The 26,232-nt window shown below is 37.5% G+C and overlaps 1 protein-coding gene across 12 annotated transcripts in view; it reads right to left on the bottom strand.

Annotated features, from left to right (window-relative positions):
• The window catches only part of MAST4 (microtubule associated serine/threonine kinase family member 4), a 721,413-nt gene that overhangs the window by 113,206 nt on the left and 581,975 nt on the right, over positions 1-26,232 (bottom strand). For all 12 annotated transcript variants that reach the window (XM_049864865.1, XM_049864768.1, XM_049864777.1 and 9 more), the window contains one exon: positions 21,893-21,981. In XM_049864865.1, coding sequence (XP_049720822.1) covers positions 21,893-21,981 — 89 coding nt within the window. The remainder of the gene's footprint in view (positions 1-21,892; positions 21,982-26,232) is intronic.

The following is a 26,232-nucleotide window of genomic DNA, read 5'->3' as shown; positions in this document are numbered from 1 at the left end:
ATTTTATTGTTTTTTTAAACAATCAGGTTTTTTGGGGGTTTTGGGTTTGTTTTTTCCTGTTCAGAAGCTTCCAATGCTTGCAGGTATTTTTCCTTTATTGTTTAGCATTTTAAAAAAGTCACAGGAATATATCTAGGGTAAAGTTTTGTTTTATTATTTGTGTTCTTTTTACTCAATTTTTTCTTCAACTTGGGAAAATCTTCAACAATCTTTGATTATTACTTTTGTTCTATTTATCTGGTCTCCTTTCAAAAAAGGTATATAGTTATGAACTAAAGAATGAATTCCCATTTACCTGAAGTGATATGTTTAATACTGTTTAATAGTTTCTCAACACTAACAGAGAAAGATAAAATATTAGGAGGGCAATGAATGTCTCTGATCTGACCATTCTTGTGGTGGGAGGTGACTGCCGGGTATTCTGGCTGTTGGCCTAAGTACTAACTCTCTGATGTCATAATGATGGTATGCGGTAAGGGAGGGTGAAATCCACCTTCAACCTCCTTCCTTGGTTACTTTGGTCATGTTATCAAGAAAGATGAACCTCTAGAAAAGGACAGCATGTTTGGTAAAAGAGGGTCAGGGAAATTCTCAATGACAGGGATTGACATAGAGCTGCAACAATGGACTCAAACATACCAACGATCATGAAGACACCGCAGGACCTGGCAATCTTTCACGCTATTATATTTAAGGTCACCATGAGTCAGAGCCTGCTCAACGGCAACCAATCGTAACAACCTCCTTCCTACCTGGCTGTCATATTGTTTCTGAGGTCTAGTGATGAATTGAATGCTGGCTGTTTTTCAACCATGAGATTTTATTTGTTGTTGTTGCTCTTAGTTGCCATCCAGTTGGTGCCAACTTATTTATAACAGAAAGAAACATTGCCCATGGGGAAATTCCTCTTAAAGATGTGGCCAATCATCGATACATTCTTACTCTGATATTATTGCAATTTTACAAATTGGAGGCAGTAGGATGTTGTAGAAATTGCAAGGAAAAGTACATGTAACTATCAAACACAAAAACCCCTAAATCAACTGCTCACTTTGAGATATGTTAATCTTAGTGCTCTAAATTTAGGTATTGTAACTTAGCCCTGCTAGCAAAGAGAATTTTAGGAAATAAAATGGTAAGTAGGTTTCAGATAAGTGCATACTCATGACAGAAACGGTTAAGGCCTCATATCACCAGAAGAAATGAACATCCATCATTTATGTCAATAATAGAACTGGGGGAATGAAATAAAACACCTTCACAGAACCACTGACAAAGCAGACTACTGCTGCTTACGTGAAATTTGTTGTCAAGAGAGGTATGCACATCTCTTGATATCAAAAACAAGTCTGCCTGGGTCTCTGGAGGAGGGATAAGAATTTGCATTTGACCCTTCTCTCTTGAAAATCAAAACTATCAAATATTAGCGATAAGCTTAAAACTCACATGTCTTACTGAATGGCATGAAAAGTACCAAATGGGAGCTAGCACACTAATTTTTTTTTTTCTTTCAGTTTCATGGATGCTCAAATGCGTCCATTCTTAACCAAATTATTGATCCCACAAGGAAATGGGCTCTTTACCAATTAAGAAACGCATTTTATTCCCTGCATTTGGCTTATTTAAGATCATTTGCATCTCTAAACACTAGGCTGGGTATGTTCTTTGCCTGAGGATCTCACACACAGGCACACACACAATCAAAACATTCAAAACTAAATTCATTCTTTCAATGCCTGGCTGGTCACCCTGGTGCCTATTGTAGAGTACAGGAGTATTCCCACATGTGCTAAAGAGGCTTTTTGGCCAATTAAGTGTTCCAGCTTGTAGATGGAATTACTATGAATTCAGATGTGTTGCTACTCCAGATAAACAAAGGTCTCCAGAAAGTGACTGAGAGGCCTAGGCAACAGGACAGCTGGTTTTCCCATCAAAAGCTTCTCCAACTGGAACATCCATCTCTAGGTGTGGATGAACTTAAAAAATGACCACATGCAGACCATGACTGTAGGTCACTCAGGCATGCCTTCCCTCTGCAGAGTTCAACCTGTTGTCCCACCCTAACTGTTTTCCTTACTATTTTTGATGCTGAGAGTGCCATTTGCCATCAGACTCTAGAATATTAAAAGCATGCCTCCAATGAAGAACATTGGGCCAGTATAAACTATTCCTGAGAACATGGGCTGAAAAAAGTCTCCTTTAAAACGAGGAAACTAAAAATATGGAACTACAGCCTTAGAAGGAATATTTAAAAAGAATATTAGGAAAAAATACACAATCTAATCTCCTCTTTTAATAGAAAAGGAAATTAAGGCCAAGTGAAGAGATTGTTCAAAGTCATACTTGATTGTTAAAAGACTACCATAACATTTTAGGAAAATAACCTGAAACTCAATTTCCTTATATCTAAGGAAAAAAGGTTAATATAGTCCGTGTAATTCAATACTAGTCTTTGTCTTCATTGATGTCTGATGCCTTAATAGATGGACCATTTTAGAATGTTCACGCATTGGCGAAATCCTTCGGTACACCTGCATCGGCGATTCTCTACCAATGAGAGGCGTGACTTTATGAGATTCAGCAGCAGTATTGTTAGTGGATGCAGAGTTTTCATAAAAACATGTAAAATTTTCCTCTCTCTTAACCCATATGTTTACCAGGTAAACTGCTAATGATCCTTGACCCTGCTCACCTCTTTACTACCAGCTACTCTTCTGCCCTATCACAGCAATGTAGTTCATTCCCCAAATAATACTGGAATTGTTCTCCATTCTTAAAACAGATCATACATGATAACTGTAACAGAAGGAAATGTCTCTAAACATAAGCGTTCTATTTTGGAAAAGTGAGCTTTTTTTTTTTTTCTTTTTTCACTGAAAGTGGGGGACCCAAGTTCTTTGACAGACGACAGAAGAAATACAAAGAAGAAAACCATTGATCTAGACCCAAAGAAGGCAGTAATCAAAGCTCACTGTGGAGACATTCCAGGTCTTCCTTTGTACCCCCAGAAAGTGCTGCAAGAAGCAATGACCTGGGAAGCAGGGTTCCAGACCTGTCTGACATCAGCAAACCATGGGATTCTGAACACTTTGCTGCCCTTGGTCTCCATTTCCTAGAATGGTTTTCAAACGTGCATGCATGTGCCTGTGCATGTGTGTGTTGCTACCAAATCTTTAGCTCAAGTAAAGGATTACTCCTTAGACCAAATGTGACAAAGACTGAGCTTCTCTGGTTGAAGCAGAGGTTGGGATCTGTGAACTCCACCCTCTGATCACCATTCCCCTCCCTATCATTGAGACAGCCCCTTTGGAGCTGCTGTAATTGTGATCCACTGGAAGTGAATTTTTTTTTTTTGATGTTGTAATTTCTTAAATCTGCTGTAAACCACAGTAAGTACAGCAGTTAAGGGTCTGCCAAAGGCTGGTACACCAATATGAAAATATCACAGACCACTGTAAACATGTCCCAGCAGAGACTGTTATATGGACACAACATTCCAAAATCAAAAACCCACCTCTAGACTCCACTGAGCCTGTGTTCTTCTAATTTGCTTTGTATTTACACACTAGGTGCCCTGCCATTTCTATCTACATTATGAATTTGGATTAATTATAATAACACCTTAAACCTAAAACCAAACACATTGCCTTCGAGTCAATTCCCACTCACAGTGACCCCATAGGACAAGAATAGGACTGTGCCATAGGGCTTCCAAGGAGCATCTGGTGGATTCCAATTGCTGACCTTTTGGTTAGCAACTAAGCTCTTATGCACTGTGCCACCAGGGCTCCAGTAACACTTTGGTAATTTCTTAATACCTCAAACTGTTGTAGCACTTTATAATACTGCAAATACTTTCACATTTAAGCAATCAAATAAGGTTGCAAGTAAGTTTTTATTATTTCCATTTTATAGATGAGGAGGATGAGCCCTGGAGCATGTGATTTCCCCAGAGTAGCACTGCTGATGAGTGGGAGAGCTGAGAATAAAATCCAGATCTTTTACTCCCAGGTCCAGTGTTTATTATATATACCATTTAGTGCTTTATCAGCTATTAGATATCTCAAAATTAAAGGAGTTTAGACAGCAGGATTACTAAATTACGTAACACCGGGAAGTTTCTACACTAGAGGCTAGTCCTCAATGCCTACAAATGAAGGAGCACAAGTATAAACAGCTCTGCAGCTTTATGCTATGGTTCCTTTTTTTACTGACCTTATTAGCATCACCAGGCCACCATGATGTCACCAGATACACATTTCCTGGAAGTCTAATACAAATATCTATTATTTCACCTAGAGAGAACATACTTGAGATATACTTGGATAGGTGTGAAGTTTCCTGTGGATACAATCTCTACTCCTAGGGCCTCAAAAATCTGAGTCAGACAACACTGGACGGCCCAGAAACATAAATACAAAACAATAAAAGGCCAGCACTTTAAATGATACCTTCCCAGATTAAACCAAGAAACTAATCAATTTACCACATAGATTTATATATAATGCTATGCATCACATTACTGATAAGAACAAGAAACTGGAAACAGCCAAAGTGTTCATAAAGAAGATATAGATATGATATGTTTACAAAATGGAATATTTTGTATCCATTAAAAATAACTGGAAAAAAAATTGACATTTAGTGACATAGCAAAATACTCAAATATAATATCAAAAGAAAATGATCTTGACACAAAATTATATCAAAGAGCCCCTGTTTATACATGTACATACACATTTATATGTATATGCATAAATTTATGTTTGTAGACAAATTCATATATACATGTCATGGATTGAATTGTGTCCCCAAAAAATATCTGTCAACTTGGCTAGGTCATGATTCCCAGTATTATATGACTACCTACCATTTTGTCATCTGATGTGATTTCCCTGTGTGTTGTTGTAAATTCTATCAGTATGATGTAATGAGACGGATTAGTAGCAGGTATACTGATGAGATCTACAAGATTAGATACTGTCTTAAGCCAATCTTTTTGAGATATAAAAGAGAGAAGCAAGCAGAGAGACATGGGGACCTCATACCATCAAGAAAGCAGCACCAGGAGCAGAGCACATCCTTTGGACCTAGGGTTCCTGCGTAGAGAAGCTCCTAGTTCAGGGGAAGATTGATAAGGACCTTCCTCCAGAGCAGACAGAGAGAGAAAGCCTTTCTCTGGAACTGATGCCCTGAATTTGGACTTCTAGCCACCTAGACTGTGAGAAAATAAATTTCTCTTTGTTAAAGCTATCCACTTGTGGTATTTCTCTTACAGCAGCACTAGATGACCAAGACAATACATAAACATTATAAATATTATGTTAAATATAGATGATAAAATCTACATATTTAGAACTATATCCAAAGTGCTACATAGTTAATTGAGTGGTAGATAAGAATATAAATGGATTTTACATTCTTCTTTATACTTTCCTGCATTTTTCGAATTTTTACAATGAACATGTATATAGCTTTTGTAAGTAAAAAAAAAAAAACAGGTCTTTAAAAACACTTAGAAAACACCTGAAGTATTTCAATTTTTTTAAACCAAAGATCATCTCCTTTTTCTAAAAGTCCACGACTTTTCTTGCACTTACACTCTTCTAAATTTTCTCCACCTTTCCCCTCCCCAGTCCAGGGAAACCAAAATCTGCTCTCAGGTGTGATGCAGGAAAGTTAGTGGGCAACTCTTCCCCACAGTTGAAACTTCTACAGTTCTGGTTACCATAGTGTATATATACCTTAACATTTCACGACAAGTTCTGTAAGTACTCACTGTTGCTTCTAACATAAAAGCTCTAGACTTGAAAAGCCTGCAATTTACATGGCTTTTGTAGAGAAGTACTCACAAGTTGCTGTAGTAAATATAAAAATCTGCACTGAAGCGTCATTAACGCTAACATTGTAATTATGCCAGAGTAAGTTCAAAGATAGAGATGGCATTGCTGTGTGTGATATTTAAATGTGCTAGAAAGGAAAAATGTTCTTTAGCATATGCACTTAAATTTAAAATATAGAATTTTAAACCTCCCTTACAGGTTGCTTAATAGGTACAGGCCATTTTGGTTGTGTTAACACAATTTGTGTTGAGCATGTAGCATTCTATCAAGGGGACCGGACACTTAATGAAGATAGCTGACTGATCCCCACACAATAGGGCCCCTGCCTCAAGTTCTTTTCTCCCTGCGGAACGGTTCAGTTTTCCGTGATAGAAATCACCAGCTCGTGGGCTGAGGAAAACAACCTGTATTTAAATACAGCTGAAGATTTCGAACACAAGCTCTGACATAACTTGGGGTAAACTGGTGAAGAATAAGCTGGACCCACCATAAAAAAAAAAAAAAAAAACCATAGGACCAGAAAAACCAAAGTCAGAGTGAAGACTGAGCAAAGATTTTAAATCTACTGTTTTTACTTTTCAGGTAATCTCTTATCATATATGTTAAAATAAAAGCAACCCTAGATGTAAAGCAGTCTCCTATTTTTCTCAACTAGTAGATTCAAAATAGTGGGTTTGTTTTTGTCAGTTTGAATATTTAAACTTCCAGAAATTTAGGTGATATAACACGTTATTTATACCATTTAAGGTATTAATTTAGCTCTATATTTTTCAACAATGAGATATAATTATCATCATACTGCATGAGATTTAAAGGAACCCTGGTGGTACAGTGGTTAAGCACTTGGCTGCTAACCAAAAGGTCAGCGGTTTGAACCCACCAGCTGCTCTGCAGGAGGAAGATGTGGCAGTCTACTTCCATAAAGATTTACAGCCTTGGAAACCCTGTGGGGCAGTTCTACACTATCCTATAGGGTTACTATGAGTCAGAATTGACGAGATGGCAATGGATTTGGTTTGGTGTGAGATTTAAATTTGAAAAATGTCTAATCTAAAAAGGGACAAACTATTTTAATTTCTGATGTTACTACTCTGCAACATTTAAAATTAAAGAGATTCTCTACTAGAAAACTTATGTTTCAATAACAAGAGAATTGTCTATTTGAGACTCTGGTTTCTCAAGAATTATTTTCTGTCCAACATTTCTAAGAATCTCTTTTCTCAGAGAAAAAATAACCTCACAAATCCCCAGTATCTATTACCTATCAAAAAGAGGAAATTTCAGATGTTTCCTTATTTTAGGTAAAGCACTGCTCTGTTTGATTGTCTTTGTGCTTGGGAGGTTGTATGGAAACCCTGGTGGTGTAGTGGTTAAGTGCTACAGCTGCTAACCAAAAGGTCGGCAGTTAAAATCCACCAGGCGCTCCTTGGAAACTCTATGGGGCAGTTCGGAATCGAACGCAACGGGCTTGATTTTTTTTTGTTAACACCTTACTAACTAAACTATAAAGAATATGAAAGGCAATAGACCCACCTCAGCTTTTAGCAATGATTGAAACAGATGAGATTATGGACAATGTAAGCAAAAGATTTGTTATAACTAAGACAGAAGTCTCCAGGCTGTGGAAAATTCCACGGCCTCAAGCAGCTTCCGTGACATGACCCAGTAGCTTTACATTAACATCCTGGTTTCCCTTTCCTTAACTGCTGCCCAGAGCTAGATGAGATTAGCTGAAACCGGTTTAGGTGTCATATTGACACCCTGGGTGACCTTTCAGCTCATTAAGTGTCTAATGCATATTAACTTTTCTGCCTCTGGGTTTAGCTGAACGGCCATTTTCTGAACATGTGACACATGAAATTATGTGTAAACCCCACTACACCTGCATAGTAGGACTAAGTATGTTGTTGACGACAGGAGAAAAGAAGGGTGCAGAACTCAAATTCTAATAAAAAGACCAGACTTAATGGTCTGACTGAGGCAGGAGGAACCCCAGAAGACATGGCCCCCAGACTCTTCGTTAACCCAGAACCAAAACCATTCCTGAAGCCAACTCTTCAGACAAAGAATAGACTGGATTATAAGACATAAAATGATATTTGTGAAAACAGTGTTTCCTAGTTCAAGTAGATACACGAGACTAAATGGGCAGATCCTGTTCAGAGGAGAAATGACGAGGCTGAAAGGGATAGAAGCTGGTTGAAAGGACATGGGAAATCCAGGGTGGAAAGGAAGAATGTGAGGCCACACAGGGATAGGAGCTACGGTCACATAACAATGCATATATAAATTTCTGTATGAGAAGCTAACTTGAGCTGTAAACTTTCACCTAAAGTATAATAAAAAAAAAAAAGAAAGAAAACCAGAAATCAGAGCTCAAATAAAGGGCAGAACTGAGATTTGAACTCAAATCCAGCTGACTCCAAAGTCCACGTTTTTCCCATTACCATCCTTTAGGAGTCCTTGGGTATATCTACTTTGCATTATACCTGTAAAATTTAGGCCAATGGCAGACCTCCTAAGGAACTTACCTATCAAATTGCACATCCGTAGAACTATTGGTCTCTTTCCATTTGGAGCAAAGAAGAATGAAGAAAACCAAATACTCAAGGAAGCAATTAGTCCAAAGGACTAATGGATCACAGAAGCCACAGCCTTCACTAACCTGAGACCAGAAGAATAGAGGGTACCCAGCTACCACTACTGACTACTCTGACCGGGATCATAAAACGAGGTCCTGGTTAGAGTGGGGAAAAATGTAGAACAAAACTCAAATTCATAAAAAAAAAAGACCAGACTTACTGGTCTGACAGAGATTGGAGGAACGTCTGAGATTATGGCCTTTATATGCCCTTCTAACTTGGAACTGGAACCGCCCCCGGAGATAACCTGTCACTCAAATAATAGAGTCCTATAAAATATTTTTTTTTATAAAATAAACAAAACACCCATGAGGAAAGTGCTCCTTTGAACAACCATCTATACGAGACCAAAAGGGCAACATCTGCCCAAAGGCAAAAATGAGAAGGCAGGAAGGGTAGGAAAACTGGACAAATGGAAACAGGGAACCAGAGTGGTAATGGGGAGAATGCTGACATATGGGGATTGCAATCAATGTCATGAAACAATTTGTATATAAATTATTGAATGGAAAACTAGTTTTCTCTCTAAATCTTTACCTAAAGCACAATAAAAGTCTTTAAAAAAAAAAAAAAAAAAGAATGTTGCTGATGTAACTTGTACGAACTTCCTGCTTGTAAAGCCCATAAAAGTAACCTTCCCTCTATGGTAACCTTCCCGCTCGCCTTCTCTGAGCAGTCTTGGAGGCATCAGTGGACTGTTCCTTTCCTTATGCAATGAAATAAAGATGCCTTTCTGATCTCCCACCTCAGCCCCTTGTTTACTGGCTCTGATGAGTTGCTCCAAGCAGGACCTGGAGTTCCCGGAAACATAACTACTTTTAAAATAAAGTAACTAAGACAATGTAACATAATACTTGAGCCTCTGTGCATACTTAAATATAAGAGGATTCCCTCTTTTGTGTGAGTGGGTAAGAAAATCTTAACTTATATTAAAGCGTACCAAACAACCAAACCAAACCTGCTGCCATCGAGGCAATTCCAACTCATAGCAACCCAACGAGACAGAGGTTTCCAAAGAGCAGCTAGTGGATTCCACCTGCCAACCTTTTGGCTAGTAGCCATAGCTATTAACCACTGCACCACTAGGGCTCCAAATATGTACTCATTTTTGGCCAGAGACGTAAAATGAAATCATGTGTATTTCTTTATAAATGGTTTACTGATTCAACAAATATTTGATAAGTGCCTGGTAGGACTTGCCGGCTTGATAATAAAATGTTGCCACTCTGGCCTTTCAGGGAGCCCTCTCTTCTCTTGAATTCTGCCACCACACTCTACTAATTTCTTCCTGCCTCTTAGGTGGCTGCTTCACAGGCTCTTACTGTTTGGTTGTCCTCAGGTGTCCAAGTGGTGGCATTGCTAGGCTCAGCCCCGGCTTCTGTGTTTTTCTCACTCTAAACTCTCTCCCTCAATGACTTCATCCCCTCCAAAGTTTTAAAAAAAATCTATGCACTATTGGGTTCCAAATTTATATCACCAGCATAGACCCAACCTCTGTGCTTCAGACCCATATATCCACAACCTATTATGTAACTTAGATGTTTCCTGGGCATCTGAACCCAACATGCTGCAAAGTATACTCAAGTATTACCTTGACTCTGTTCTTGTCTTCTCCATCTTGGTAAATGGTCCCTCCACTCATCCACAGTCTCAGCGAGGAACTTGAAAGCCACCTTTAATCAACTCTCTCTCCCCCTACACCCAATCTATCACTAAGTACTTCCAGTTCTAATTTGAAAAATATATAATTAAGATGTCATCTGATGCTTCAGCAACCAAACCAAACCAAACCAAAACCACAACTGATGGCTTAAACACGCAAAAAAACTTCAATCTAAAACATTAAGAACCCTTTATAATGGATGGGGGAGTAAAACCTTTCTAACTGGCTGCCAAGGGAACCCATGCTCTAAAAAATAAAAGCTGGTACCACTTTTGTTATGGCACAGGATGGGCAGTGTTCTGTTATATGTATAGTTGCTAAGAATCAGAACCGATGCCGTGGCACCTAACAAGAACTTTTGTTAACACAGGGGGGCTTTAAAATTAAATTTAGGAGTCAGCTTCCTATTACTTAAATTTACAATGAAAGAGAGAATAAAAACCTAAACCAAAGACCAGGTTAAATTTTCTTATACTTAGAGACTATGGGAATACGAAAGACGCCAATTATTAATTTACTATTAGGAATAGGTTATATACAAACACTGCAGTTTTCTTTATGGACCAAAATGATGAACTTAGATCACAGGGCAGATGTACCCACATGAAGGAATTAACTAATAACTAATCATGCTCATTAGTGATTGAACACAAGCAATACCAAAAACTAGGAAAATACACTGACGGACGTCACGCCATCTGATTTTATTATTATTCTCGTTAAGCAGGAAGGGCAAGATGTATCATTACTCAAGCCAACAATTGGTAGTTGCACAAAAGAAAGGATTAAAAAGAAAACTGGAAGTACAGCATGGAATAAGAAAGATGGTAGCTTCCACAATTCAGAGAAAATGATGGATCAAATACTTGAACTCCGAGAATAGACACAGTGTGCAATGATATAGTGTAATCACACATACATGACTAACAAATCTAGTTTTGGGGTCCACTGAACCTTTAGTAAATCAGAAGATTCCTGGGTGATGCTCTACACAAAGCTGACTAAGGAAACCAACTGGATAAAGTTTGGTCATATGATTTGACTAATTTAACCATCATAAAATGAACCCTAAGAGAAAGACATCAAAGTACTCTGGACTGAGTTGCACTTCTGAGTTGAAGTTGACTTTGTTGACATCTGCTAATTAGAAAATAATGACAAAGGGTGACCATGTCAGGGATCCCTATGGAGAAAAAAAAAAAAAGCCAGAAGAAAAGGTCACTGCCTTGCAGAATGTACATTTTATTAAAGATCTATAAAGCAGGTTCCAATAGTTGGTAATAATATTTCAAGCATGGAGAACCTGCTGAAGGTTTTGAAGGAAAGTCACAAAATAAATGAGACAAAGGTACTCTTACACTCAGGCTACGCTCTAATCTCACGTTATCGGAGGAGAAATCTTACACTGGTATCTAAAGATCATCACTATTGGCTAAATTGCTCCCACCACCAAACCAAAACTTCCAGGAACGGCTTCTCCTTTGCGTGCTACACACAAGTATGACGGCACCACAGGCATCTGAGCAGAGATGTATAAGTGTGTAATCTCCTCTGGGAGTCTGGGGCTTGAGAGGACCTATCTGAATGCCTTCTTTGCTTGTAATTTGCCTCCCTTTGTTAGCTGGCCTATAAATTTAGGAAGCATTCAAAAAAATTCTGTTGCTCAAAAACTTGCTCGCTGTTTGGGAAAACCACTAGCTTATGAGCTTACAGTCCTAAGAGCGTGAGGAGGTAAAGAAATATGTTACTGACACTAAACTTGTCATGCACCGAGAGGGCAGGGAACCAGGGAAATCAGAGCAGGCAATTTTTAGAGCAAGACCAGCCTTGTTAACAGATGCAACTCTACGACAAGAGACAACAATACCAAAAAATAAAAAGGAAAGAAAGGAAAAGATTGACAGACCGGACCACAAATCATTAAAAATAAGGTGAAAACAGACAATCAAAAAACAAACTTGTCAAAAAACATCATGAAAAAAAAAATGAAAAGACAAATGCAAATTAGAAAAAACTATTGGTAAGATTACAAGAGATCTATATCTCCGTTCTTTTTTTTTTTGTTTACTTTTTATTGTGCTTTAAGTAAAAGTTTACAGATCAAGTCAGTCTCTCATACGAAAACTTGTATACACCTTGCTATATATTCCTAATTGCTCTCCCTCTAATGAGACAGCACACCCCTTCCCTCCACTCTCTCTTTTCATGTCCACTCGCCAGCTTCTGACCCCCCTGCCCTCTCATCCCCCCTCCAGAGAGGAGATGCCAACACAGTCTCATGTGTCTACTTGTGTATCTCAGTTCTTACAAATCAGTAAGAAAAAAATCAAACAAAAGAAAGGGACAATGGATGAAAATATAGAAAAATAACAAAAGAAGAGATACAAATGGATAGATGAATATAGAAAAATTTAAAATCCTATGTAATAAAAGGAGCCCCTGGGTGGCACAAACAGTTTAAGCGCTCAAATATTAAATGAAATTTTGATGGTATGAACACATCCAGAGATGCCTCAAAAGCCTGGCAATCTGCTTGTGAAAGGCCACAGCCTTGAAAACTCTATGGAGTGCAGTTCTACTCTATATACATTGGGTTGCCATGAATCAAAACTGACTCGATGGCAATGCTTTTGGTTTTTTGGTTATAGTAATAAAACATGTACATTATAAATACTAAGGTATTATGTTTGGCTTACATTGATGGAAGCTTAAGAACAGTAACATTCAGTTTTGCCAAGGGTAGAGTAAGATGAAAATTTCAGCACATGCATTTTAGTCACATGAATAGATGGACAGAGGTCCATGGGTGGCACAAATGGTTTACGCTCAACTACTAACCTAAAGGTTGGAGGTTCAAACCTACCCAGCAGCACTGTGAAAGAAAGATCTGGCAATCTGCTTTGGTAAAGATTATAGCCAAGAAAATCCTATGGAGCAGTTCTATCCTGTAACACATGGGGTTGGCATGAGTTGGAACTGACTCAACGGGAACAGATTTGTTTGTTTTTTATAGACGGACAGGTACATATGTACACACATACAGGCAAAAAAAAACTGAAGAGATACAGTAAGATGTTGACAGTCATTATCATTAGATTGTGGGTTTCTATTATATTTTCATATAAATTCTCACACTTCCTATAAACTCAGTTTTACTGTTACAGTAAGAAAGTCAAAGTTTATGTTTTAACTAAATCAGCCTTGAGGATTAGTCAAGGGAGTATAACCTGCAAAATTTCTTGTGACGTTTCACTATAACCTACAATGACAGAGTCATGTGGATGTTGGTAACCATATTAAGTACTTGGATGACATTGTGGACCAAAATTTTAGGTTTTACTAAATCCCTTACCGTTCAGCTACACATCCTCTGAACTTATGGTCCGTGTTCTTTCTCAGAACAGTGGGTTGTTAGGAAATTCCTTGCTGACTTCAAGATGGCACTGGATTATAAGATAGTGATATTCTCAGAGACTTCTCTGGCACACTGAGATATTTACATACCCTCTTCTATTCCAGGCTGTCTTCTCTAAATTCATTAGCCAACTCTTATTTATCATTTTTCCAATCGCTACCTCACTCTCGGACTACTAACTTTCAATTCTTTGAATCAACATGCTTGTCCGTAAAATCACTGCCTTTACCGCACCCAATTTAGTGTCACATTTGATAAATGAGTTGTGTGATCAAAGTGAGTAGAACTGATATTGCCCAAATGTGAGCTGAGCAAGTGGTAAAATGCTGAGGCCAATTTTTATGAGTGGTCCAAGAGGAGACTCCAAAACAAGTCAAAAAGAAGAACATTCCCCATGATTTTCTGAAACGCAAACTTTACTGGAAAACTGTGCATAACATCTGCAAGTTGTTGCTTAGAAACAATCTTAATTGTTAAACCAAAGCTCAGTGGGGAAGCAGAGGATGGAAATCGTGAAATACATCAAAATGTTCACAGTAATTCCTTTTGAATTTTGGATATTTTGTTTTCTTGCCCAGCCCCTAGATGCCCACTGTCATGCTTTTCTGGGTTTTCCAAGTTTCTATGGGAGTTGTTTTGTTTAAATATAATTGCCCCATTTCTCTGCTTATTTTTGCTTCTTTGGGCCTCTTTTAAGTCCAATTTTATCTTTGAACAGGGGCTTGGTAAACACAGAGGTATCAAACACAGTGATGAGTAATCCTTCAGAAATGAGGTTCCTTTATATCAGTTCATGCATGTGTGTGCGCATATTTATGAAGTTTTCCCAACTAGACACTGACCTAACAGGTTGTATAATTGTTAAGGTTGTATGTCAGCTTGGTTGGACCACGATACTCAGTAGTTTGACAGTTACGATGTAGTTTGGCAGTCATATAATGATGTGATCACTTCCGTGATAAGATGTGAAATAATGTGATCACCTTCATGATGGGATCTGCTGTGAGTAGACAATCAGTTAAAATGGAGTTTCCTTGGGGGTGTGGCCTGCATCCAACCAGGCAGACTTTCTGGCAAGGCTTGTGGACTTTTGCTCGCTCTGGATCATGCAGTTGGCTCCTGTTTGTCTGACCTACCGTTCTTGGGACTTGAGCTAGCAGCTTATCTGCCATCTTGCCTGCCGATCTTGGGATTCATGGATCTTCACAGCCTTTGAGCCAGAGCCCTGCTGTCTGACTTGCCAATCTTGGGTTTGCCAGCTTGGTAGCTACGTGAATCAGGAGAACCCTCCAGCCTCAACCGCGGAATTGGGACATTCCAGCCTCTACAACTGCATGAACCATTTCCCTGTTATAAATCTCTATATATAATTTTACACTTCACTGATTTTGCTTCTCTAGAGAACCCAGCCTAAGACAGGTTGCATGGGCTCAGAGGTTTAAGGATACTTCCTATCTTTAAAAAAGAAAAAAATCTTTAGCAGTTCCTAAAAGTTGCCCCGAAACCCTGGTGGCATAGTGGTTAAGAGCTACAGCTGCTAACCAAAAAGGTCAGCAGTTAGAATCCACCAGATGCTCCTTGGAAACCCTGTGGGGCAGTTCTACTCTGTCCTATAGGGTTGCTATGAGTTGGAATCGACTCAGCGGCAATTTTTTTTTTTTAATGGAGAAGTTGCCCAGTAGAAAAATTAGACTGCCGGCTGACTGCCAGCAAGAAAATTCGGACCTCAGCCCTGCAACTGCAAGGAACTGAATTCTGCCAATAACCTGGATAAGCCTGGAAGTAGATTCTTTCTCAGAGCCACCAGGTAAGAGCCCAGTCTAGGCAACACCCATGACCAGGGAACCCATTTGAGCCTGCGCAAACTTCAGACCTAAAGAACTCTACCATTACTAAATGAGTATTATTTTAAACAACTTATTTTGTGGTAATTTGTTATATAGTGTCATGGATTGAATACGTGTCAACTTGGCTGGGCCATGATTTCCAGAATTGTGTGACTGTCCACCATTTTGTCATCTGATGTGATTTTCCTATGTGTTATAAATTCTATCTCTATGATGTTAATAAGGTTGGATAGGTGGCACTTATGTTAGAGGCAGGACTCAATCTACAAGGTTGGATTGTGTCTTGAGCCAATCTCTTTTGACATATAAAAACAGAGAAGTGAGCAGAGAGACAGGGGGACCTCATACCACCAAGAAAGCAGTGCCAGGAGCAGAGCTCATCCTTTGGACCTGGGGTTCCCGTGCAGAGAAGATCCTAATCCAGGGGAAGATTGATAACAAGGACCTTCCTCCAGAGCTGACAGAGAAAGCCTTCTCCTGGAGCTGACGCCCTGAATTTGAACTTCTAGCCTACTAGACTATGAGAGAATAAACTTCTGTTTGTTAAAGCCATCCACCTGTATGTCTGTTATAGCAGCACCAGATGACTAAGAGATAAAAAAAAAAAAAGACATACAGGAATAAAAAAAACTACTTTAAATATTATTTTGTTCTCTTTTACTAGTTTTATTGTTAGTTTTATTTTTATTACAAAGCACTATCTACTAATTTCTCAACACTATATTCCTATTATCCAAGTAAATACTGTTAACAATTTCTTCTTTCTCTTTCTAAAAATACACTATGAATATGAAGAAATATACAAGTGAGTATGTATGTGTGTTTATACTTAAAAACACACACACATATAAATTATAACATGCATTTTTTTTCACTTAATAATCTGTCTTTGGCATCTTTCCAAATCAGCACATAAAAGCTTACCCCATGCTTTTTAATAACTATGTAGTGTTTGACTATATACCTGAATCTTGTTTTTACCTTTTTTTATTGTTGTAAAATATAGATAACACAATGTTTGCCAGTTTAAGAGTTTTCAGTCATATCAATTACATTAATCAGTTGTATCAATCACATTAATTGTGTTGTGAAACCATCACCAATATCTGTCGCCAAATTTTCCATCACCATAAACAGAAACTCAATCATATTTACTTAACCAGTTCCTTATTGATAAGCACATTAAATAAACTGCTAACAACTTTTCATTTGCTAGTTACAAGCAATGCTATGTTTATGATTTTCTGCTATTCTTTTATGAGAATATCAGTAAGATAAATTCCTAGAGATGGATTTGCTGGCGGAAAGAGTGAATGCATTTGAAATTTTAATCAATACTGCAAAGTCTAACCAAAATGGTCGTACACATTCATATCACTTAAGGTATCCCCAAATCCATGCTAACATTGGCTTTTATCATTTAAAAAGTTTTTGGTGATATGGTTGGTGAACAATATTATCCCATTTTCCTAATTCACATTTTTCTTATGATTGAAATGAGGCATTATTTCATATGTTTTTTGTTGACTATTTTTTATTCATTTTTTCCTGCGATGTCACTTTTACACCTTTTGTCTACTTTTCTATTGGTGCGTTCTACATATTAAGGAAATCATGTTTGTCAGTTATGGCTTAAAAAATATTTTTCCCACTTTGTTTTCTTTTGATTTTTGTTTATTACATAGAAATTTTTATTTTAGGAGAGACATACAGGCTTTTCCTTTGGGACTTTTGGATTATATCTCATGCTTAGAAAAATCTTTCTGTGACTAGGTGGCTGTGATTTTCTACCTTTCTCTTTTTTTTAAATGACTTTCCTGTTTCCTGCTCTTTTAGGAATTGCCCCCTCTCCACAAGGACTATTTTGTTTGTGAAGATACACTCAGAACACTATGCCAGTATCTCTTTCTTCAGAGCACTACCGACACACATCCACGCAAATAAATCAATGTTCCCATCTCCACTGATTCATTTGGTGGAGAAGGTTCATGCATCGGTGATGAAGGCTCTGACTCATGTAATCCCCACCAATGAAAACCAGAAAGTAGAACTTTATCTTTTGGGGTTAACAAGCACTGAGAGATGGTAATTTTTCTTTCTCTTGCTTTTCAAGATGTCTATCTAGGGACCCTCACCTGGCATTCTGTAAATCATACACAATGTAGAAAATATAGCAACAGAAAGTAAGATGTAAAAGGCACAGTGAGCAAAGAGGTATCTCACATTATCAGGACATGAGGACTGGTTCTCTATTTCATTTACATTTTTCTTTTTCCTTTTATACAGAAATAGGAATCTACCAGACTGTGATAAATGCCACTTCTTACAAAAAATCTGACAAGACTTCTACCACCTCTGAGTGAATAACAACCTGTTGGCTCTGTAATATACGGAAAAATACGCTCAGAACCTGAAAGATAGGCTTCTCTCTGCCCACTCCTCTGATTAAAGGGAAAAGAATTCACACTCACTATAGAGAGAAGAAAAATAATTAAAAGGCTCATTAAAGCCTTAGCCACATTTTCTCACTTCTCCACATTAGAACTGAAGAAAATCACAGCAATAAAAGACTAATCAATGGGCATATACAGTATGGTGCAATTACTGCAGAGCAGTACCAAAAGGAGTAAAATTAAAATTTTTTAAATAACTCTTGAATTATGTATAAGAAGTATAATCCATCATTCACTTAGTATCTATTATATATCGCGAGGTATTGTGCTGGGTGCTGAAGGGATGTAAAGATAAAAAGATATAATTCTAGCCCCTAAATAGTGTTCTTGCTTGACCCTCTGTAGACTTTTACTATAACGCTAATGTAATATAGATCTCAAATGTATAAAAGATAATAATATAAAAAGTTGTGTACTATCCCACAGCTTTAGAAATAAAGTATTACCAACTGTTCAACCCTTTTCCCAACTTTATCTCTCTCACTCCTTAGAGGTAACTACTATCATGAAATTGGTCTTTGAAATTACCATGCTTTCATTTCACTCTGTCCTTTTTTTTATAGGGTCACCATGAGTTGGAATCGACTCGATGGCAACAATTTTTTTTTTTTTTTTTAATAGGATTGCCATGAGTTGGAATCAATTCGATGACAATGGGTTTTTAATGGGTTTCATTTAGACTCATACTACAAAGGTATTGTTGTTAGCTGTCATTGAGTTAATTCTGAATCATGGTGATCCCATTTGTTAGAGAGCAGAATTGCTGCATAGGGTTTTCTTGGCACAATCTGAACAGAAGCAGATTACCAGGACTTTTCTTCTGCAGTACCACCAACCTTTAGGTTAGTAGTTGAGTGCAAATCATTTGTGTGTTATCTTTATGTGGATGACTTAAATAATATTCTTTTCTTTCATTTTATTATTTTTTAAATACCTATCCATCTTTTTAAGACTCTTTATTGTGATGAAATATATACATAACATTTGCCATTTTTAACCATCTATTTTTTTATGTGTGTACAATTCAGTGTCGTTAGTTATGTCCACCATATTGCACAACCATCACCACTATTCATTTCCAAATGTTTCATCACCCTAAACAGAAACTTAGTATCGTTAAATCAATATTTCTCCATCTCCCTCTCCCACCCACCCTGGTAACCACTAAAGAACTCTGGTCTCTATGCATTTGCCTATTCTATGTATTTCATATAAGTAGAATCATACAATATTTCTCCTTTTGTGTCTGACTTATTCCATTCACCATATGTTTTCAAGGTTCATCCATGTAGTAGTATATATCAAAACTTCATTTCTCCTTATGGCTAAATAATATTCCATTGTATGTGTATACCACATTTCATCCATCCATTCATCTGCTGATGGATAACTGTGTTGTTTCCACATTTTGGCTACTGTGAATACTGCTACAATAAGCACTGGTGTACAGGCATCTTTTTGAGTTCCTGCTTTCAATATATGGTATATACCCAGGAGTGGAATTGCTGGGCCATATGATAATTTCTTTTTAACTTTTTGAGGAACCACCATACTTAAACAATATTGCTTTGCAACTTGGTTTTTTTTGCCCAACATTGTATCTGAGTTTCATTCATGTAGATACGAGCAGTTCTAGTTCATTTGTTTTCTATGCTGCATAGCGTTCCACGTATGACTTATGTTATCCATTTTCCAGTTGATAGATGCTTAGGTTGTGTTATGGATTGAATTGTGTTCTCCCAAAATGTATGTCAACTTGGCTAGGCCATGTATTGTGTGACTGTCCACCAATTAGTCATCTGATGTGATTTTCCTATGTGTTGTAAATCCTACCTTTATGATGTTAATGAGGCAGGGTTAGAAGCAGTTATGTTAATATGGCAGTACTCAACCTACAAGGTTAGGTTGTATCTCGAGTCAATTTCTTTTGAGGTATGAAAGAGAGATACAAGCTAAGAGATGGAAGACCTACTACTACCAAGAATGAAGAACCAGGAGGGAAGCGTGTCCTTTGGACCCGAGGTCCCTGCAGTGGTAAGCTCCTAGACCAAGGGAAGATTGATGACAAGGACCTTCCTCCAGAGCTGACAGAGAGAGAAAGCCTTCCCCTTGAGCTGGCACCCTGAATTTGGACTTCAGCTTACTAGACTGTGAGAGAATAAACTTCTGTTTGTTAAAGCCATCCACTTCTGGTATTTCTGTTACGGCAGCACTAGATAACTAAGACAAGTTGTATCCAGTATTTAGCTATCACAAGCAATGCTGGTATGTGTGGCTTAGAACATGTTTTCTTGTGTGTGTGTGTCTGCGTGTTTGCATGAGTTTCTCTTAGATTTTATCTGGGAGTGGCATTTCTGGACTTCAGTGGACTTTTTGTGGTAACATAATTTTTGCAATTTATCTTTTAATGTTTTATTTAAGCTTTTTTTTTTACTTATTACTATGAGGAAAATAAAATTTCATTTGAAAGAGGTACACAACTAACTACCTCTTTCTCCTCTCTTCTGCTCAAACATATCATAGATAACTCCTACTCTCAATGCCAGAGTTCCCTTGAGCTCAAGGACTGTCTTTTGGAAAAGAGTGACAACCCTACCTTTAAATATAAAACCAACATCATCTTAGAGCACGTCAGTGTCATATTAGAATTTTCTTAAGAGTGTAACGGAGACACGGCTCAATCATCCCACCTTTCTATCTATCCTCTCTCATATTGCTTAACATACCTTCCTAAAACACAGACTTTCCTCAAAATCCTTAAAAGGCACTCAAACTAAAAACTCCTTCTGCTCTCTGACCTCCATCTGCCTTGTTTATCTTCCTTCCTATGTAATCACCCACACACACCCCACAATAACCATACACTGGGAATTCCTTTTGTCTGATGCCATTTCTACCTGCCAAAGCCTTGCCCATCTTTCAACATATTGGGCAAATGGCCAATTCAAACTCTCCCAGAATTCCCTGATTGGAATTAACCCTTCTCTTCTTTGTACCACCTCAGAGAGAAGATTAAACAACAACAATAAAACAGCATATATAGGCAGTCTTCAATTCAGTTTTTGTAATATGGATCAACCTTCCTTTTAATTCTATAAAGTATTTGAGGCCAAGGATCTCATCTCCTGAATCTTTATAGTTTCTATAATGCCTATCTTAATATAACAAGTTCAATTTTAGGGAGAAAAATGTCGAAAGGTTCCTAGCATTAATCCTCTTCATGGGAGTTATACTATCTGTATTTCCCAAAGATAATCCCAATATGGAAACATGTCTTGTATCATCCAAAAATTCAGAAACAGAGAAAGAAATTGTCTTAGTTATCTACAGCTGCTATAACAGAAATACAATAAGCGAATGGCTTTAACAAAGAGAAGTTTATTTCCTCAAAGTAAAGTAGGCTCAAAGTCCAAATTCAGGGCATCAGCTCCAGGGGAAGGCTTTCCCTCTCTGTTGGTTTTCTCATCAGACTTCCCCCAGACTAGGAGCTTCTCTGCTCAGAGACCCCGGGTCCAAAGGGCATGCTCTGCTCCCAGCACTGCTCTCTTGGTGGTGACGTCCCCCTGTCTCTCTGCTTGCTTCTCTCTTTTATATCTCAAGAGATTGCCTCAAGACACGATCTGATCTTGTAGACTGAGTCCTGCCTCAGTAACACAACTGCTACCCATCCTCCCTCATTAACATCGAAGAGGCAGGATTTATAACATATAGGAAAATCAGACAATGTCTGGAATCATGGCCCAGCCAAAGTGATACACACATTTTTGGGGGGACATAATTCAATCCATGACAGAAATAAATGAAAAAGGACTAACCCCTAGAAAAAGAAATTCTATATTCTATAGTTCAATCTCTCAAACAAAGGATAAGGCTTGGGTTTACTCATTAGAAAAAATAACGTGGCGTAAAACAACAGGAAAATCAAGATAACGAGATGCAAATATGCACTTGAATTTCAAAATGCCTGCATTATTTTAAAGGAATAGTAAAAAGAAGTAAAACAAAACCCAAGTAAGGGCAATGGATTACCTGTATGAGCTGAGAGAGGCGAGTGTGGTCGAGGCAACGCTGGCGACTGCCCATTGCCTATCAAGCTTTTCCGGTTGCTTGTTCGACAACTGCCAAAAGGAAAGACAAACTTTTAAAAAAAGAAGACAGCCTCAATAATATTCAAGTATGTTCAAAGTAAGCACAGGCTATGTTGAACAACCTATCTCTTTTATTGCTGAAATTACTGCAAGTTAATGTACACTATCTGTATTTGGGGGGTACCTGCATCTTGAATACTAGAAAATATAATGTATTCATATAGCATTAGCATCATCAATATTCCTCACCACCAATGAAGCTATAATCAAATGCTCTTTTTCAGCTCTTGGATGCAAATATGTGACATGCCATACACCACAAGTAATAAATTAAGTATTCAAATCAGCAAACCACAGGTAGCATCTTTGTTGACATGAAATTTCTAATACAAAATTACATGCAATGAAGCACAATGACATTAGTCTTATAATGATGCACTAATTAAAAATCTAATTATTTAGACAGATTCATATTTGTGCCTTTTGTCAACATAACAGCTGATGCCCAAGATAAATGTATTTCACTACTCATTCGTTTTTCATCTGGTAAATTACATTCAAATTCCTGATTAAGGTAACTGTTTGAAATCATAACAACAGATTCCAGTTTGTACAAAAATCACGGTGGCGGCCCTTTTCCACAGGCATGCTACCTACTGGCTGTTTTATTGCTGTTAGTTGCTGTTGAGTTGGCTCCAACTCACACATAAGCACAGGGTAGGTATCTCTTCCTGTTTTTGCTAAATATGAAGTTCTGTAATTGCTAATTTGATTTCAAAGTAAAAAGAGAAAGAAAAATATAAAACTGGTTGAAAGTGAAGAGAATATTATCTTCTTTTCATTTGCTTTTCTTCAACACAGACTGGCCCTTCATTCAGTACAACAGTCAGAAAAGTGTGATAAAACCGGCAGGTTACTCACTGGATTCCCTCAGGCTTCATTAAGCATTTTAGTTGTTAATTCAGAACAAACCTCTGTTATACTAGGTTTCTGAAACAGGAATTTTCACCTGACTTCACAATCCTAAATTACACATAATGAGTGGGCATACTTTGAGATTATATGAAATATTTGAAAGGAACATTTCTAAATATGCAAATACTACATTTCAAAACCAAACCTGAGCTCTTTCAGCAATATTGACTTGGGAGCCAATAGTTTCTCTTAGATGTTTTCTCTTTACTATCAGTTGTCAACATCCTGCATTTATAATTTTTTAAGGTCAAGCTGCATCATTTTATTTTCCTTACTACAGCAATCAACATCTAGCAATATCTGTGAGTTTCATTAAGACCACGTTTACCCAGACTTAAAAATGTTGTTAAGAATAGACCTTTGATACTTAATTTTGAAGGTAGCTTGTGATATTATCAACTCATCTATCAAGAATTGTATCCCACCTATTAAATTCATAATCATTAAATCAGATAGTCTGATTGTTTAAAAGATACTGTATAATATATTTAGTGTTAATTGAAATCAACGTCTCTTTTCATTTCAAAATGAGAATATTAAGTATATCAACTTGCTGATGTTGATAAAACTATAAACAACAAATTTATATCTTAGAAAGCTCAGCACATGTAATTGTAAATTTGGAAAACTAACTGAAACATACATTATCACAAAAATGGCTATTTGTATTAATTGTTACATTTAGCATGTGATCTAAATAACTTACAAAGACTTTCTTTTGATGTACCTAATTATTAATGCTTATATATGTAACCATAACTGAATAAGAAATGTGTATCAATGGAAAGGGCAGTTTAATAAATATCTAAATATAAAGGGTACCAATGAAATATGCTGACTTAAAACAAAAAATTTAGAGAACGGTCCTTATTAAAGAAAACTTATAAAAATTGAATTTTCCTAAGAAACATATAGAATAACTAGTACATTACCATATAGAATAACTAGTATATTACCATAACAAGCAAAATAAACAGCCAACGATTTTGAATCCAAGGAAACAAACAAACAAAAAACTCACAATTGGGTTGGTTAGAAAAAAAGCACAGAAAATGCTCCTTTCAAAAATGTGATCCAAAATTTTTAAAAAGAGAAGATAGTACCAACAATATCAACAACAAAAAGAAATGTCTACGTAAAACCTGAAAATAAAATTTACTTGTTTGGTCAATGTACAAAAAAGTTTACATCACACACACACACACACACACACACACACACACACACACACACATACAAACAGATGATTCATTATAAATAGGATTTAGGGTGAAATAAAGGATACAAGCTACTTCATCTATGAATACATCAGCAAGTTAAAGAAGAGAAGTTAAAAATAAATTGCCTCAGAATTTGAACTCAATTTATACTATTTAAGGTACAGGTATCTCCACTTTTTGAATGTTCACTTTGCTTTGCTTTTAAGTACATTAGTACCTGTTTTTGCCAACTGAAAGAAATTTGAAGAGGATTTTCACTCTTAGGAAAAAAGATGAAAAGCAGAAATAGCATTCAGCATTTGTTTTGCAGACAGCTGTTAAAGAGGCAGTGTACATACACCCTAAGCAGGGAGAATGGCGTTGCCAAGCTCCTTCCCCAGGAACTACACTCAGCATTCCTACTTTTACTATGTTAGTGTTACTTTAAGTTTTATGTGTTATTTGGTAGGTTATTTTTGGGCGTCTGGGGACACTCAAAAATTTCTCTTCTTCGTTTTATGCCATTTTGGCTTATGAAAAGTTTCATAAGAACGCTCTACTTTCAGATAGTGGGTGAAACGTGTACTGATAGTATGTTATCCAGAAAACCCATTGCGTCAAGTTGATTCCAACTCATGGTGACCCTATAGGACAACGTAGAACTGCCCCATAGGGTTTCCAAGGAGCAGCTGGTGGATTCGAACTATCAACCTTCTGGCTAGCAGCCAAGCTCTTAAGCCAAGCTCTTAACCACTGTGCTATCAGGGCCCCGATAGTATGTTACAGAAAAACTTAAAAAATTGGAAGCATAGCTTATTGACAAATGCTATGAAAAATAAAACTACAAAACTGAAAGTGTTTCTCTAACATCTATATAGATCTTCAACATTAAGCTAGGGATGGTATTAAACTTATCACAGACTTGGAACTTTCTTTAATATCTAAAAAAATCAAACAGGAAAATTTGACCATGCTCAGATCTGAAAGCCAAACCCAGGAATACCCACAAAATATCTCCTCCTCTTCAGCTCTCTATTCCAAGCAACACATGGAAAATCCTACTTTTCCAGTGGATAACATGCTCAGTTTGTTCTCTGATTTTGAAAGATGACTACCATCATTCTATGACCACAAAAGCACGATCAGATTCTTTACTTGCAAAATCCGAATTTAGTTTGAGAAGACAGTCATATACAACTTGAGACAAAGGCAAAGACAAACAACGGATTAAGGCAGGGGCTGATGATCCTACCTAAGCATTGCTTTTTACCTCATTAATTTGGCTCCTCCTTTGAAAGATCCACCCAGGGACAACTATGAGGCATAGAAAGCTAGTTCTTAGAAACACATAAGCACACACTACAACAAATACTGCTGACTGTGGACTTGGGATCAGGGAAGAATAAGAAAATAGAAAGATGTTGACAGTACTTCTGAGTGAGTAGGACTGGCTGGCCCCTGGGGCTGGGAGGTGAGATAGGCAGGGACAGAACACTGTGAGTCAGAACATCACAGTTGGAAGGGCACCTGGGTGGAGACAGTGTAGCATGAGATGAGGCCACCAAAAGGAAGCATTTGATTCATCTGGATGGTTTCTGGCTCAGGCTGGTGAACCAAGGACTGAATAAGGCACTATCCCTGCTCCCTGAGTTCACTGTTGCCATTCACCAAATCAGTTTCACACGGAGCTTCTCAACCTCTCAATTGCCAACAGGACCTCCATTTACTAGGAGGATAGGGGACAAATCTTGAATTTCTTCATCTAAGTCAGGTCTGATTCCATGTGAGCCACAAAGGGGAATAAGGGTTTCTGCGCTGAAGTGGAGGATGGGAAGTGGTGTGGTGTACAAATTTTTGTCCCAAAGCACTCATTTCATTTCTGCCTAAGTTGTCCTTATGCTCAAGGCTCCATTTGAAAGGCTTGGTGAGACCTGTCAACATTTCACATCTGGATCTACCCATGAGCAGCTCCTGGGAGAAGAGCCTGTTAATCATCCCTAACAGGTTTGTAAAAGCTGTGAGGTGCACCGGGCTCGGGCCTTTCACAATTGCTCTAAGTAGCTGAAATCCAGCTTAATTTTAAATTACATTCATTTTGAGACATGAA

Source organism: Elephas maximus, chromosome 2 (genome assembly GCF_024166365.1).
Source record: "Elephas maximus indicus isolate mEleMax1 chromosome 2, mEleMax1 primary haplotype, whole genome shotgun sequence".
NCBI lineage: Eukaryota > Metazoa > Chordata > Mammalia > Proboscidea > Elephantidae > Elephas > Elephas maximus.
Note: the sequence above shows the minus strand (reverse complement) of the source record. Positions and strands in the feature narration are given on the sequence as shown.